General features: G+C 32.1%; 3 protein-coding genes across 3 annotated transcripts in view; 1 reads left to right on the top strand and 2 right to left on the bottom strand.

Annotated features, from left to right (window-relative positions):
* Positions 1–375: 375 nt before the first annotated feature.
* LOC131936419 (RING finger protein 11) lies at positions 376–5143 on the bottom strand. Its single transcript, XM_059293394.1, has 3 exons — positions 4913–5143; positions 3598–3761; positions 376–3135 (listed from the first exon to the last, which is right to left on the bottom strand). The coding sequence occupies exons 1-3, from the start codon at positions 5033–5035 to the stop codon at positions 2964–2966; spliced, it is 459 nt and encodes a 152-aa protein (XP_059149377.1). The 5' UTR covers positions 5036–5143; the 3' UTR covers positions 376–2963.
* Positions 5144–6695: 1552 nt separating this feature from the next.
* Positions 6696–14656, top strand: LOC131936422 (leucine-rich repeat-containing protein 49). Its single transcript, XM_059293397.1, has 12 exons — positions 6696–6789; positions 9526–9711; positions 10069–10224; positions 10616–10805; positions 11012–11080; positions 11716–11847; positions 12023–12127; positions 12572–12702; positions 13234–13299; positions 13424–13526; positions 14312–14389; positions 14482–14656. Exons 2-12 carry the CDS (start codon positions 9542–9544, stop codon positions 14530–14532), a joined length of 1251 nt encoding a protein of 416 aa, XP_059149380.1. The 5' UTR covers positions 6696–6789; positions 9526–9541; the 3' UTR covers positions 14533–14656.
* A 134-nt stretch (positions 14657–14790) lies between these two features.
* The window catches only part of LOC131936421 (transforming growth factor-beta-induced protein ig-h3), a 52960-nt gene continuing 51304 nt past the window's right edge, over positions 14791–16446 (bottom strand). Inside the window, exons 15-16 of the mRNA XM_059293396.1 lie at positions 16258–16348; positions 14791–16037 (exon numbers count right to left, since the gene is read on the bottom strand). Of these exons, the coding sequence (XP_059149379.1) occupies positions 15787–16037; positions 16258–16348 (342 nt within the window). The 3' untranslated portion in view covers positions 14791–15786. The remainder of the gene's footprint in view (positions 16038–16257; positions 16349–16446) is intronic.

Raw genomic sequence — 16446 nt, forward strand, 5'->3', positions numbered from 1 at the left:
AATTTTCATATTCTATCATTTTTTATTTGTGATTTGTCAATATAATATAAAGCCTTCTTCCTTAATTTTTTTGTGTTAGATTTATTTACTATTATTTTTATTGATAGAAATATGGTACTGAGGCAAGTTTAATAGGGTTTTGCCTTTGAAAATGGTGCCCTTACCTGTGAGAATACTTATATAAATATTTTAGAAAAATATTGACTTAATTTTAATTATTCAGCAGCACTACAAATGAATCGGAAAAATTGCAAAAAAAATAAAATAAACAGGGATAGAACTTACAAATGTAGCAAGTTTCTCACTAAAATCAATGAAAGAAATAATAATGACAAACAGAAAACTTTTATAGGTGAAATATAAATAGAAGTCAAATTTTCAGCTTAGTTTTATTGAATGGATGAGTTTAATGGCAGGATACAACTTGTCCAACAATTAGAAACCTGTCATTCATGTTTCTCTCATCTTCACAACCAAATGTCACAATACACAATTCAATACAGGGCGTGTGGAACATGCTATACATTTGTATGACAATCGTGCATGGCTAAAAAGTCTAATGCACTCGGTTTTGTTATACTACAAGATTAAACTACTTTAACTGATGTGTAGCGAGCAATTGAAATTTTATCACTTGATTACATATCTTACACAAAAAATTATTGTTAATGCAGGCATACATGTAGCAAAAATCAACTTTTTGATTGGCTGAAAAATTGTTTCTTCTGAGCTTTTTAATTTACATAAAAGTTATTTTGCCCTTATCATAATCAACTAACATCTGCTTTATAAAAGTTATCTTTTTGTATTAGACCAACATAAATCACTTTTTCTATTTACATATGTATATACACATTTTTTTAGTTTTTAAAACAATATAAAGATTACAATAATTTGTATCATATTACACAAAGTTTCATCTCAAACTTCATTTAAAAGCGAACATTTTTTTCACAAAATCTTTCAGTATCAATTGAGTGCTCATTCTTTCTTCTTACAGGAATAAAAATGGACAAAATAAGATAGCAAATACGTTTTTTTACAAAATAAATGAAAGACCATATAAGCATAAATGGATAAGTCTTGTGATAGTGTTTCAACTTAAAATGTTTTTGCAGGAAATAAAATATCAAAACAAATGTTTTTCCAACAATTTAACTTCAAACATAAGCCAAATTTTATTTTTAAAAATTCTTGAAATCTATTCAGAAAATAGCATTACATTTAGTCTGATGTAAAAAAATAACCTATATGCACACAAAAAATAATAAACTAATGACTTGATTACTTTATTATTTAAGTCTTGGACGCCTTGGTTACATGGCATTTACACAAACCTTAATCAGATTTGATTTTTTTTTTTACATTCCTAAACATCCATAGCTTAAGAAATAAATTTATCACAAAATAAATCACAGACTAATCATGCTATAGGGAAAAACCTAAATTATAATAATGTGGAGTCATTTCTTTCCTTAAACTTAATGCAAAAACTGAGAAAAATAAAATAAATAAAAAGATGTTCTTTAAATGCAACAAATGACAACCAGCAACTAAATCCACAATCTGTTGCTTAAAATATAAAGTACACAACATATATAGCCCTCAAAGTACAAACAAAAAATTAATTTAAAACTACTTGTGCGCTCAGGATATGATGATTTTCCTTAATGTTATCTTCACATTTAGAAAAAACAGCATCAGGAAACACCCATAAACTTGAAGTAACTGACACAAATTCCAGTGGACCATTTGGCTTCAAAGGATAAAAATGTTCTAAAGATTGATAAAAATGTCATTATTTACAGGTAATTGTAAAACATGAATTCTGTTTATTTATCCTCATGGCACTAATAGCTCTTTATTAACTAAAGAAAAGCTACACTATGTGGCTGTAGATTAAAAAAAACAGTTCTAAAAATAGTATTACAAGTGATGTGATCAGGCATACTCTATCTCACTTCCTCATCAATCAACAGACATGAGTTTCAGGCCTTGTTACAACACAAGTCTTTAAATAGATGACATGGGAATATATGCTACACAATGTCATAACAGCAATGATAAAATAGATGATCTCTTTGATCCTGGTTAACATTTAACAATAAATAGGGTGATACAGATTGCATGCCAGACTAGCATCAGTGTCTACAAGAGTTGTCTTTAGGCTAATTAAAGAAACCTGTGATTATGCTCATCTTGTTGTGGTAATTCATTAAATCAGGGTGAGCCAATAGGATTTCAACAATTAAAAAAAAGAACAATGTGAGACTGAGACATTTGTTCAGTATTCTAAGGCAAACTTTAAACAAACGTGTCTGTTACATATTATCAGATTTTAAACAAACATATTTGTTACACGATAAAATATTAATCAAACATATTTGTGACATGATCAAATTTTAAACAAACATATTTGTTACATGATCACCTCCATTTTTTTTTAATGAAGATGAAACAAAACCCACAACCACTTTCCTCCCAAATGTATTTATTTAGTTCATTGATGATTCACAAAACTGATTCATTTTTATGAAACAGCTTTATCAAGAATTGAAGAAAATCTAATAATAAAAATGCAATTGAATTTGTAATAGAATGCATATTCAACAAACATGATATTTATAAAAAAACTATCTGTAGTTAAACAATGGAAGATTACTAGTCCTATGTGTCAACATGCAAATTGCAGGTACATGTCAAATACGAGCACTTCACACTCAATCAGTTCAAGGACTTTGGATTTTCTGAGCTCTAAACTGTTACAAACTTTGAAAGCATGTTAACAAATTAAATGCTGAATTATCAAGTCATGAAATACCAGACAACTCCATGCAGACTTTATCTTTGAAAAATATTGGATTTGATAGTACCTTCTTTACATGAAGACGGTTATGACAGCATAGATTATCATACTACTGATATAAGGTGTTGCATGAATAAGGAAAGTCTAGAACCTGAGATCAACTTGTCTGATATGTTGTGAGCAGAGCAGCATCGACTGGTTCCATACAGCTAGGGCAGGTGAAAGATCGCATTAGCCAGTCATCAATACAATCTCTGTGATACGTATGCATACAGGGAAGGAATCGAAGCTGTTCCCCAAACAGAAATTCATTCATACAGATAACACACCTGCAATGTGGAAATAAAATGTTTAATATAATGTGTATTTCAACAACGAGGGCAATCATTTAAAAATTAACTTTTTGGGTACCTGTTGTAAATGGTATTGTAGTGTACTGAATGGGTATGAGAGTATGTGTGTAGTGGAATGCATTATATTAATAAAATATGTTGAATGTGACAAGGCAGGTAAGGATGTGACATGTAAGAGTAGGATTTGGTTGTTAGGTAAAGGAGTGGAAATCAGTCTTAGTCTTGTAGTGTGAGTGTGTGGATGTCTTTGTCTGTCGTTGATGTAGTTGTGTCCATTGTATGCAATTAAACTGTGAAAGGAATCAACGCCGTTCTGTTAAATTGATTTCTATGGAATGATATTGGATCGCTGTACATTGTCCTTCGATCCTGTATCTTGTATTCATAACAGTACCTTATATGTGGGCCTATCTTAATGCAAATTATAAAACAACTTACTCTTTTGCTTTTTTATTTGTTCCGTCATATTTCCCTGTTGGTAGGTGGTTTATCAGCCCTAAGCGCTGTGCTATTTTGATCTGCTCTTCTTCTGTAAGCTGATTCGCTAGTCGACTTACACCAGGTGATGGGTGATAGATTGGCATTCTATGATGCTGCTCAGGCTAAAAACAAATGTGAAAGCAAAAGATTGAAAATTTAGAAAATGTACACCTGGTATTCTGATAGGCTATCTTGCTACTTTACTGTTGAGTTTTAAAATTTTGAGACAACAAAACCAGTGACATGATGAACCAGCAGGTTAGAATTCAGACTGATGATGTGTTAAATTTAGTGCTCATAGAACACTATCCCAGTTTTGAAATTGTTAGAGTTGACAACAGAAAGTGATCATTTCTCTTTTTGATACACCAGCCTCAGTATACTTTTAACATTACCAAATGCCAACAGGGCTTAGCAAAGCGCTGTTGCTAGTGTGGCTACCCTAACAGTGATAAAAATAAAAAACCTGATGATACTACATATCCCAGATGTTTTAAAATGAACAGAGTTTGCAACATATTGATTATATCTAAGCTTTATGCATACTATGATACTTGTTCAGCTCCTATTTGCCAAAAATCTTAATAAACAAGTATTTTTTTTAAACAAGCAAGTTATTATTAATAATTCAAAAAAATGTAGGCCTAGATTGAAACAAATTTTTTTAAAAGGAACTTCCATTTAAAATATACAAACAATAAGCATTGATTGCCTTACTCTAGAACTTAAGAACTACATTTCACTAGAATACTAGATGCTAAATCTATATTCCAATCTGATGATCATGATTATAATCATGTTTAAAATACTTAAAAAATCACTCCCCAGAGTAACAGATCTATCAATCATTATGGATCAATCAATGATCATCTACCAGGAAATTAAATAAAATAAGCTACACTACTAGATCTACTACTGACTAATTAACTTAAGCTCTAAAATAAACTAGTTGGCCTATTTTAGATAGATCTAAATCTAGATCTGGGCTATATAATTTAGTAGTGTAGGAGTGTAGGTCTATTTTATTTGGCATTTGGTCCAAGTCCAAGTAAGTAATTAATAAGATTTTAAACATTAGGCCTAACAATAGGATAGATTATGTTAACTACTGTAAACGTAAACTAAGACATAAACTTTAATTTTACGATAAAGAAAGACAGGATTAAGGGCCTAAAAATAGCCCCCTTACTGGCCCTTTTAGTAGCCAATAAATATTTAAAATAAAGAAATGAAAACAAACAAAGTTACAAGTGAAATATCTTTCTCAGTCTACCTGTGCCCTGTATGGTGGTGGTGGCTCAATAAATTGAGCTGGTTCGAGGGCCGAATCGTGACTATCGTTACCTCTAAGTAACGAAATGTCATCATTATTTGTTGATTTAAAGCAGTTTCCCATTTTCAATCTGTGTATCCTTTGTTCTCTACAATAACGAACTAATGGCCTTGGTTTATGTCAGACAATGACGTCATACTGTTCTCCAGCTGGGACAACCAAAACACAGACCCAATCACACACTGTTTAATGTATCAATGCACTGAATGATTCAACAAGATTAAATAGTAAATTGCAATGCATTTTTGAAATATTGCGTTTTAATTTATGAAATACTTAAAAAATAATAAAGTTATGTTCACTTAATTATCTGGTTATAAGATTATAAGTCCATGAACTATTTTTAGAATTTTTAAGTAATATTCTTTTTTTAATAAATTCACAGCAGCCCAGTTTAATAGTTTCGCAAACGTTCTTTGAAATATATTACTGTGAAAAAAAAGTGCGTATCTAGATCTAGATTATTTCGCAATCATTTTTAAAGAAGCTCATTGTTTTAAAAAGTAAAAATAAACATTATAATTTTAAGATAGATATTCTTACCAATCTTAGCGGTTATGTTTTTTAGAAAGAGTTTCGTTTCCTGGCTGTTTAGTTTCGAAATTACTCAGAATAGTTAAAAATCACATTGGCGTCATCTGCTTAGCTAAAAGTTAACTATATAAAATCATCTATTCGGGGGCGGGGGGGGGGGGGGGGGGGGGGGGTTCCGCCTCCCAGAAGAAAGTCTAACGAAATGGAATTTATATAGAAAATATATACTTTTATTAGTGTTCCGCCCCCCCCCCCCCAGAAAATATCAAGTGCGCCCCCCCCCCCCACGGAGAAAAAAGTCTGGAAGAAACACTGAGAATCATAGATCTAGATCTTTAATATTCAATATAAGAGTCAAAACTAAAAAAAAAAGACTATCGCAAATGTGTTAATCAATTTAAAAAACATCCGATTTTTCCCTATCATAAAAAAATAACCCACCATTACTAATATTTTTATAATATAGACACGTAAAGCCTATATATATATATATATTATATATATATATATATATATATATATATATATATATATATATATATATATATATATATATATAGGCCTATATATAGGCCTATTTATATATATTATATATGTTGTTGCGAGAGATGGATCTATATTTCTATAGGTATAATAATAGAGATTCGCCCTAGCGGTGTAAAGAACGCCTTTTTGTTAGCTCGAAATTAGAAACAACGGGTATTTATTGTTAGCATTAGAGTTAATTACAGATGCAAGGGTCTTCAGTAAAAGCTCATTTGTCACGGGGCATCTATTAGAAAGTGTGACGTCACACTTTTGCATTTTAAAAAGTGATTTTTTAAGCAGAAAATTAGAGCAAATAATTAAGAATTTGCTTTATTAAATATTATATGAAGAGATGCCTGGAAGAATCTCTGCCCGTGGTTCGATCGAACCCAGGTTAAGAAAGTGAACGGGGAAAACGTCACAAGAAAAAAACCACTTTCAATTATAATAAATAATATGAAATTGTATAAAATATAGGCCATAAAATCCGTTAGTACTGTTCTAGCAGTGGCAAATGTGACGTTTCTCTTCCGTATCTATGCTGTGACAATGATATCGGTAAATAGTCGGACCTAAACAAAGTAACTTATTATTACTATTAGTATTAGTACTGTACAGTGTGTTTACACTATTAGAGAATTTGATATCTTAATAATACTTAATATTCTTGATAGTTGACTCAGAATCTATGGATCTAAATCTGTGATCTGTCTACTTCCTCGTCCTAGATCTAAAGCTTTCAGTCTACACATAAAGTTACTAAAGTAAGACGGCTTCATTCGCCAGTTAGAATAGTCATAGTGACGTAGTGTCAGTCACTGTCAGTGTTACTTACTGTTAAGTCTAAGTGTAGTTTTTTAGTGTAGCACTAACCAAAGTAATAAGTAATAATAGTATAATTATAGTATAATAATAGTAATAAATAAGTAAATATTATTTAATTAGGCCTAATAAGTTATTAGGCCTAATTAAATAATATTTACTTATTTATTACTATTATTATACTATAATTATACTATTATTACTTATTACTTTGGTTAGTGCTACACTAAAAAACTACACTTAGACTTAACAGTAAGTAACACTGACCAGTGGCGTAGCGAGGTCGGGTGTCACCCGGTGCGGCACTTAATGGTGTCACCCCCCCAGAGGCATAGAGACCCTTCCCAGGGACAAACTTTCAAATTTTCGATTTGCACCCCCCCCCCCCTCAAACTTTCGATTTGCACCCCCCCCCTCAAGTTTTCGATTTGCACCCCCCCCTCAAACTTCCGATTTGCACCCCCCCCCCCCTCGAGTTTTTCTCTATATATTTTGCTATTTTTTGCCTTGGTGTCACCCCCCTAAATGGTGTCACCTGGTGCGTTCCGCACCCCCCCGCCCCCCCCACGCTACGCCCCTGACGCTGACAGTGACTGTAATAAGTAATTAAGTAATAGTAATATGTTAACTGTTAATGTAATGTATTGTTTATAGGGCCTATTGTTATTTCTATTCAATTAAAATTCAATTAATTGTATTATTATGATATGATTATGTCAAAGTTAGTAATTGAGTATGAGTTACTTAGAGTAAGAATGATTAGAATAATAATGAATAATAACAGAATAGAATTATAGATCAATAAATTCAATAGATTCTACTTCTACTTCTACTTGATATTTTTTAATTTTAATTTTTTACTTTTTAGGCCTACATTGATTATTAATACAATAAGTTGATAAGTAAGAGCAGAAGACTGTAAAAACTAAAAACTAAAACAAATGTGACACACAGAACACAAAGCATGGGATGGAGTGGTCTAGCGGTAGAGAGCTGGACTGCTAACCCGTTAGTCTCAAATCCGGGTTCAAGTGAGTAGACCGTCCCTGAGTCCACCCAACTCTGATGGGTACCTAACTCACGTTAGGGAAAATAAAGGCGGCTGGGCATATTGCTGACCACACTATCTCTTCATATGCCGAGGTCACAGAAACAAGTGAACTCTACTTCACTTGCCCCATAGGCCGTTAGGTTTGAAAGGGAAAATTTACTTAACTTAGAACACAAAGCTAATTCACATTCACAAAAACACAATACATAACACAACTGTACAAAACATAACAACACAACAGAAAATAAAAAACGTCAGATCCAATTTTTTTAATTCTTTGTAAGTAAATTAAATTTTTGTTCAACTGAATTAAAAGAAATGTTATATTAAACAGACTTAAGGACAGCAGTTGGGGAAATAATGATTATATATTATATAGTATATTTTAAAAAAATACAAAGGGCCTCCACTTTTTAAATTAGGCCTTGGTCTATATCTTTTAAATTCTATTAACTAGTTGTTTATGTGCAGTATGTTGATTCCCATTTTGAAAGTAGTTGTATGCTTTTCCCTGCCTATTTAACAAAATTTCCTTGATGTATTTATATATATTTTTTATATAGTGTCATTACCCAGTATTTAAACACTGTTATTATTTGTTGTGGTGATGCAGGAAAAGTATTAAAACCATCAACGCAACTCATTATCTCAACTCATATGAAGTTGTGTGCTAATGTCTAACATTCACCTATACATTTATTCAGGTATTTCCCCCCAAAATTTTCTTTTTCTTCTTCTTCTTGTAATGTTGCATGGGAATTCCTCCAACACAATTAAGTATGTAATGCGCCGACCATATGGCGTGTTGACATTAATTTCAGCTGCTTTTCTTTCTAGATTTGCTTTCATTTTTTTTGTTCATCCAGAACAAACTACAAGGCAGCAGTTTTTGTTTTTGGAGTTTCCTCTTGTAGATGGCATGCTGTCACTTGCTATTGAACTTCATCTGCCCGGGGTTCGAACTCATGACTTTTTTGGTTTAGCAACCATGAGCTTTACCGGCCCGACCACACAGACATATTTCAGCCTACTGGTAGTTAGGACATTTCAGAGAATTGCAAAATGTTTTTTTTTTTTGGGGCAAATAACCTATCTCACTAGAGTGGTGGTGGTGAAACTAAATTTTCAAGTTAGTAAAAAGTTTGCTTTCAATATAAAAGACAAAATACTAAATTGAGGCTGATACATCAAGCGAAGGTTACACTTGTAAAGATCTATGGTTACATAAAGTGAACTAACATTGTCTGGCACTCATACAGATGCAGAGAAGTACGACAAGTATTAATCATGTGGCAAGTCATTAAAAAATTAGATATTTACATAACATAAAGTTGACCATGGAAAAATAGTTGTTAACAGTTTCATGTTAGTAGTTTCTATATGGTAAGGATATTTTTTTGTAGCAGAAACATGTTTTTATTCAAATAAAAACAAAAATTAATCTAGGATAGGGTGCCACTATCTTAAAAATGGTCCTAGGGGGAGTGGCTGCTCCCCCTGCTCCCCTTTGCGTAAAACTCTGATAGGCACACTTGATGTTTATTATTGAATACCAAATACTGTCCTTTACGGAAAAAACAACTGAATACTAATCTGTTCTAAACCTGCATTTAAACAGAGTTTCCTCTGTGAAAATGAGTGACTTACTAAACCCTGCTTTTGTGGAACATCACATCTCCCAGTTTCATGGACCAATGATTCCACCAGTTTGGGGATTGGATACTTATGGAGTTTATTATCAGCTTGACCTAAAGATGTGTCAGCTGAGATCACTTGACTACTCTTTTAACTGGGGGGATGAAAGGTAATATTTCTAAATAGCCATTAATATATGGTTTTTAAAAGTTTTGTGTAAAAATAATTTTCACAAAATAAAAAATTGTTTTTCATATAGTTACAATTATTTGGTTTCTCCTGTTGATGCCCAGACCAGAAAATGGCTTAGGTATAGCCTAGTTTAAACATTAGTGATAAGATGATGTTTAGGGTTTGATAAATTTATCTGCAATGCCAATTTCAAATACAGTAATTTTGAAATATTATTTTAGTAATTATTTCTCATTCTTAATATTATTAGAAAAAATACCACTTTTTTGTAATATGTTTACTTGGACTGAAATTCTGACAAAAATGAACTGCTGAGCTATTTTCTGTTTATTAGGAAGCCTGTGCCGCGAGTTTCTTCAGTGCTTGAAATGCCTTCTAAAATAATAAAGTTGGATGTTTCACTGAACGAACTTACCTCTATTTCTCATGAAGGCTTATTTCCCTTCAAAAATCTTAGAGCCTTGGACGCATCTTTGAATCAGATCAGACAGTAAGTTAATGTCTGTCTACTGTAATGGAAAATTGTTATAGCAATACTAAGGAATGTACTCTGTGTATCTAGAAAATAAAAATATTATTATAATTATATATATATATATATATATATATATATATATATATATATATATATATATATATATATATATATATATATATATATATATATGCCTATAATTTATATGTATGGGCCTTTATATTATTATAAAAGTAAATAGAGTCTAACGGATATGATGGTCTAAAGTATGTTTAATATTGTACGTTTTTCAAAAGTTAAATAATATATTATGGTTGAGAATTTGTTTGTAGGATTCAAAGAATTAATTTTAACCACTTTTATTATTTATAGAATAAAAAAATTAATGTTATTATTTTATTTAAAGGTTTCAAGGTGTTGAGGTCTTACACCACCTCTACCATTTGAACCTGTCTCACAACAACATAAAGAGAGTTGAAGGTTTGTTAAATTCCTACTCACTCGGTGAGCTCAATCTCAGCAACAATGTGATATCTGACATATCAGGGATTCCTAGTCTGATAAACCTGAGAATTTTAAACTTGAACAAAAATAAGGCAAGTTGCTTAGATTTTGTAAACATTTGTTTTATTATCATACAGTATGCCAACTTTGTACTGATTTTAAAATACATATGTAAGTGTTGAAAATTAAAAGATATTGGTTTTATTTTCTTTAATGCAATATTTTAATAATTATTATTGCTTAAAAAACTTGTAGGTCTTTCCTTTTTCTAACAATGGATCCTAATTGTTTATTTTAGCTCCTCAGCCTTGTGGGTGTTTCATCTTTCCCAAAACTGGAGGAAATATATTTGGATGACAATCAAGTGGTATGGTGTTTAATTATAACGAGCCGACCCGCTGCGTATCATACGCCGCTATTTAGTTTTTTTTTTTTTTCTACTTTTCAGTAATTTATAATTTGTGAATTCGACAGTACCAATGCTGCCACTGAAAATATTTGCTTAAAAACACTAAACCCCCCCCCCCCTTCCCCCCCCCTCCCCCCCCCTTCCCCCCTCCCCCCCCCCCTTCCCCCCCCTCCCCCCCACGTGAAAGCAGCCTCCTCTTAGTTACCTCCTCTGAGTTTAAAGTCGTTTCAAACTAAATTTTCTGCCCCTAATAGCCGTCACCAAACCCGTCTCTATGATTGTAAAATGTAAACAGAGTGAACACCGCTCAACAGATCATGTGAGGGTCGGGTGGGGGTGGTATGATAGTGATAGAGAGGAAGAGAGGGGACTGCAAAGGCGCGCTTGCAGCTTGTTTTCTAACTGATCCCAGAAGAGAATTATATATATAGATATTGTGTAGTATTTACAAAAATGTGACCCATGTATGTAATATTATGAAAAAATGTGTTCAATGTGTGTAATTTTTTAAATAAATATGTAGTTAATACAAAAGTTTATTACATAACAGGACACAAAACAGAGAACTATAGGAATGTTTCTTTTTTCCTCAGAAAGATTTAACTCCCCTTACAAGTTGCCTGCATATAAGTGTGGTCAGTGCAGCTAACAACAACATTCAGACATTGGACAGTGTGCTGAGGCTACTCAAGAGTCACATGACCATTCAGTCCCTAAATTTAGCTGTAAGATTTTGTTAACTGTTTGTTTGTTTATTTATGATATGATCATCCTGTTTTTAAAAAAAAATTTGGCTTGATGTTAATGAAGCAAACTTGTGGAGTTTTTCAATTACAGTGGTCAGTCTTCTCATCTAGTGAGTCCATCTGATTAATTTAAAGTTCCTCCGTTCTGTTTCAGGGTAACCCAGTGGAGAAAGAGCACACCTATCAGTCTGACATCCTGAGGTCAGCAAACATAACAATGTTGGACAACGTGGCAGTCAGACCCATGCCAACTGTTTTGGTAATCATTTTTAAAACTGTTTTTTTTAGATGTCAGTATAAAATCAAATATTTCTTATTGAAACTTTATGTTCTTTTAACACAATTAAATATTGATATCTTTAAACACTGTTTTAATCAGTCATACAGTTTAAAAAATTCTGCACCATGAAAAATGGACGTTAAACTTCAGCTGAGTTAATTAGTCTCAAGCAGACTAGCCAATACATATTCTGTTTATTTGGCCCCTAGTTTCCAAATTTTACATATATTGTGATAAAAACTATTCTAATTAAGTGATAAATGTTTAGATATTTTTAAAAAAGAAGTTTTTACAGAATGAAAGCATGAAAAATTTATTAAAGGGAGGAAACTGACTAAGAAATTAATGAAACACTTATTAAAGAAAAATTAAACCAAAATTAATATCATGTCTGTATATCATGAATTGGTCTTTATATTTTAGGAAGACCACACTCAACATGTGAACAATTTATATACGTTACGTGATGCAGCTAAGCAAGCATTTGAAGACAGACTTAGGGTTGCAAAAGAAAGGATGGACTCAAATATTAGTTTTCTCCAGAAAAGAATAGTGTATGTCTACCTCCAAATTTTCTTTTAAGATGTTCATACATGTAGCAGTTTTTAGCTGATATTTAAAAAATAGGCATCACATTAATATTAGAGTTTGTAGATCAACACTTGAGGTTGAAACTGAGTACATCTAATGCAATTTCAACAAAACTTAAATAATCATTTGCAAAATAATCCTAATAGTAATAGGCAGTGTTTCTTTCAGAAGTATATTTTTTTTTCCTATATAAATTCTTTTTCATTCTGAAGAGATGCCTGACGGAAACTCTGCTGATAGGTCTCTATGTTCTGTTCTGTCTTAGCATTGTGTGATCTTATACCCTGTCTATAAATTCTGTTTATGTTATGCTGTGACAGTACCATTCTGTTTATGTTCCCTCCTAGTTTTGTCTCTATAATATGCAGTGTATAGATTTCTTTTAAAAAAGGATACTGTTGTATATTTTCTCTATCTAAGAGATATTTTAAAATGCTGTCCTGTAGATCTATAGTCTTTGATTAGATTTATCTGAATGATTAAATAACTTGCAGAGATATACAAAAAGAGTACAAAGATTTTGAAAAGAAAACAAGAGCTGATTTAGATGCTTGCTTGAGGTAAAATATCCTAAAAATATCATTTTTCTTAATTACTTTCTACAACACAGAATATTTATTTTTATTTATTGATATGTTTTTCTTTGATTGGAATACTTTCATGATTTTAAAAACTAATTTATAGGTACCTAGATTCACTGGGTGAAGTAGAGTTGGCCAGTATAGGTCATGACCCTATAGGAGCATCGTTTCACCCTTCAGACAGAAGATTTCTACATCCTTGGCAGGTTGGTGTAAAATGTGTTTTCTCAATATTATGTTTTGCCAAAACCAACTGCCAGCTGAAGAAGAGATCCTCCAAGGAAGACCTGGAGATGTGACCTGGAAGAAGACACCAAGATTGGGTACACCTTGGGGACTAACTCAGGACAGAGATGCCTGAAGAGCTCTTGTCAGCGGCCTACATCCCAAGAGGGGCAACAGGCTAACCTAACCTAACCCTAATACATTTTGCAAATTCTATATTTAATTAAAATATCTACCCCCTCCCCATAAATTACAATTATGGCAATAAAATTGTATATCAGAATTGCTGGATTGTTAATAAACTTGAGTTAAAAGAACAGCAACCATCTGTGCATCCATTAACAGCACAATTCAAGTGAATGTAATATAGCCTAGTTGCTCATTTAAATACCAGATTTTTCTCCCCAACGTCTCCACTTAGTCGGCAAAAGATAGCTCTGCGCATGCGCAGTGACCTATGGCTAGGGTTAGGGCTAGAATGAGGGTTAGGGTTTGGGATAGGGTTTGGGATAGGGCTAGGGTTAGGATTAGGGTTAGGATTAGGGATAGGGTTAAGGATAGGATTAGGGTTGGTGTTAGGGTTCTGCGGTTGTAAACACACGCATGCGCAGTACCATCGAAAACATCGCCGCTAAGGCAAGTCGTAGTTTCTCTCCATTGCGCATGCGTATCGCATGCGTATCTTATTCCGGCTAGAATCGGCCTTATCTATATGCTTGCTTGGGATAGTCTATATATGAGATGACATACATGACATTTCTTTCAGGAAAACTTCAGTGGGAACCATAAAACTGGGTCAAGGAAACCTAAGAATGACTACAGCAATGTCAAGGCCACAGATGAGGTAATTTGTCAACATAGTTTTCATTGACAGATTTTGATATTTTCAAGTTGCCTTACATTTTATTTAACATTTGTTATGTTAAATTTTTTCAGGTACTTAGAAATGCCTTCAAGGAACTGGTAAAACAAAATGAACAGCACTGACCCTAGTCATGTTTTAATATTATGATCAACAATGTTTTCTGTATTATAGAAATAATTTTTTATAGAATTTATAGAAAGTTTTTAAATTTACAAAATAATGTATTGTTTTTAAAAAACCTACAAAAGTAAAAGCAGCTGTGTAAAATTTTTATGCATACACTTTTTTTTATTATTTAATTTGAATGTTATTTGTTACTTCACCAGCATTTACTGTAAGCTTTGTGATAAATAATTTAAAGAAATTGTTCAAGACGGGAGTATATTTTGTAAAAAAAAATGTTTATTTAAAATATTGAATTAATAACTGCTGTAAAAATATTGAATGCCAGAAATGTACTTCAATTTTTTTTGTAGTTGAATCATCAAGAATTTAAAAACCTAATGCAGAGAATTTTCATTAAGAAGTCTCTTTACATCACCTGTAGTTGTCTTTTTAAAAATGTAGAGTTAAAAACTAAAGATAACCAGAATAAAACAATTTTCCCACTGAGATGGGCTGGCTATGCATTCAACCATTGCAGAGGTGCTACTTTGTTGGGGTATTAGTGAAGAAATTATTCCATACAATATTAGGTACATTAAGTGGAGGACTTTTATTAACAAAGAATTTATTTTACAAAGTAATAAAACACATTTATACAAGTAAAATAATAGAACTATTTATTAAAAAATTCTACATGTCATAAAATCAAATCAACCTGTTCATTTCCTGTGTAAATAATTGTTACTAGTGCTGTTTAGTTCTAAAGACTGATGCAAATTGAAAAAAAAAAATTGTGTGCAGGAATTAATCACCTAATGAACATGATACAAATATTTCTGAGCCAAAGTGTGGGCTCTATTTACACTCCTTTAATGCTACATAGTAATATCTAATAAAATAGAAACAAAGTACATATAAAATAATGGCACAGAAAGCCAAGGAAGAAGTGAACTAAATAAAACAAGCAGTATATATATAGTAGCTCATGGGCAATAATAGAACATTGTTCCTTGTAATTTGTAGGTGGTGTTAAAAAAAATAACAGTGATGAATACAACTTTCTATTTTCCTGTTATTTATTTAAAACTGTGTTTAATTCCTTTAAAATCAATTTATAATGCAAATGTAAAATTCATAAATGATTTGATGGTATTTTTATTTTGTAAATAATTAAAATATAAAATTTTTGAATAAAGATCCACATTTGAAATTCCTTCTTAAAATTGTTTGATTAAATTGAATTCAACGGCTTAAAAAAATAAATCATGCGATTAAAAATCATCCCATCCTGCGAAGGGGTTGAACCTCCACTTGTGTTGGTGTGGCTCGTGAAGCAGGACCTTGTCCAGTTCCAGGACATTGCCGTTTGTGGCTGTCTGGTCGCACTTGATCACATGACCGTGTCCAACTTTTGGAATTCCGTCATGAGTCCTGGACAGTTTGAGAAGATCCTGGGACATGGTCTTCACCTGTCGATTACCCAGCCAATGCCCACGGAATATTCCGGCACAACAAAGCATGTCTGAAAATAGAATTTTGCCCAGGTTAATTTTCTTCATGAAAATTAAGAAACTAAGTTCTTAGGTTTGATATTAAAAGGTATGAATATACATAATAATGTTTAAATAATAGCCACAAAATTATGATCCATTAAAATTTTGCCATATTTTAAGGAAATTAATAGACACTTTAATGCAAGTTAGATAACTCTCAAAGTATTACAAATAAAGTAGTTTTTGAACCTTCATAGATGTGTCTCTGCAACAGCTGTTTCAGTTTCTCAGGATCCCTCTCTAATTTGCTCATGACTTCATCATCAACACTGTCAAATGCCTGAACATTAAGCACAAAATTTTTTTTAGTAAACATACCAGGTAGGCCTACAAGTTAAAAAAAACAACAACCAAAAACATGTACAAAAAGGATTCAGT

Source organism: Physella acuta, unplaced genomic scaffold (assembly GCF_028476545.2).
Source record: "Physella acuta isolate Inbredline_101_S28 unplaced genomic scaffold, ASM2847654v3 ptg000178l, whole genome shotgun sequence".
In the NCBI taxonomy this organism is placed as follows: Eukaryota; Metazoa; Mollusca; class Gastropoda; family Physidae; genus Physella; species Physella acuta.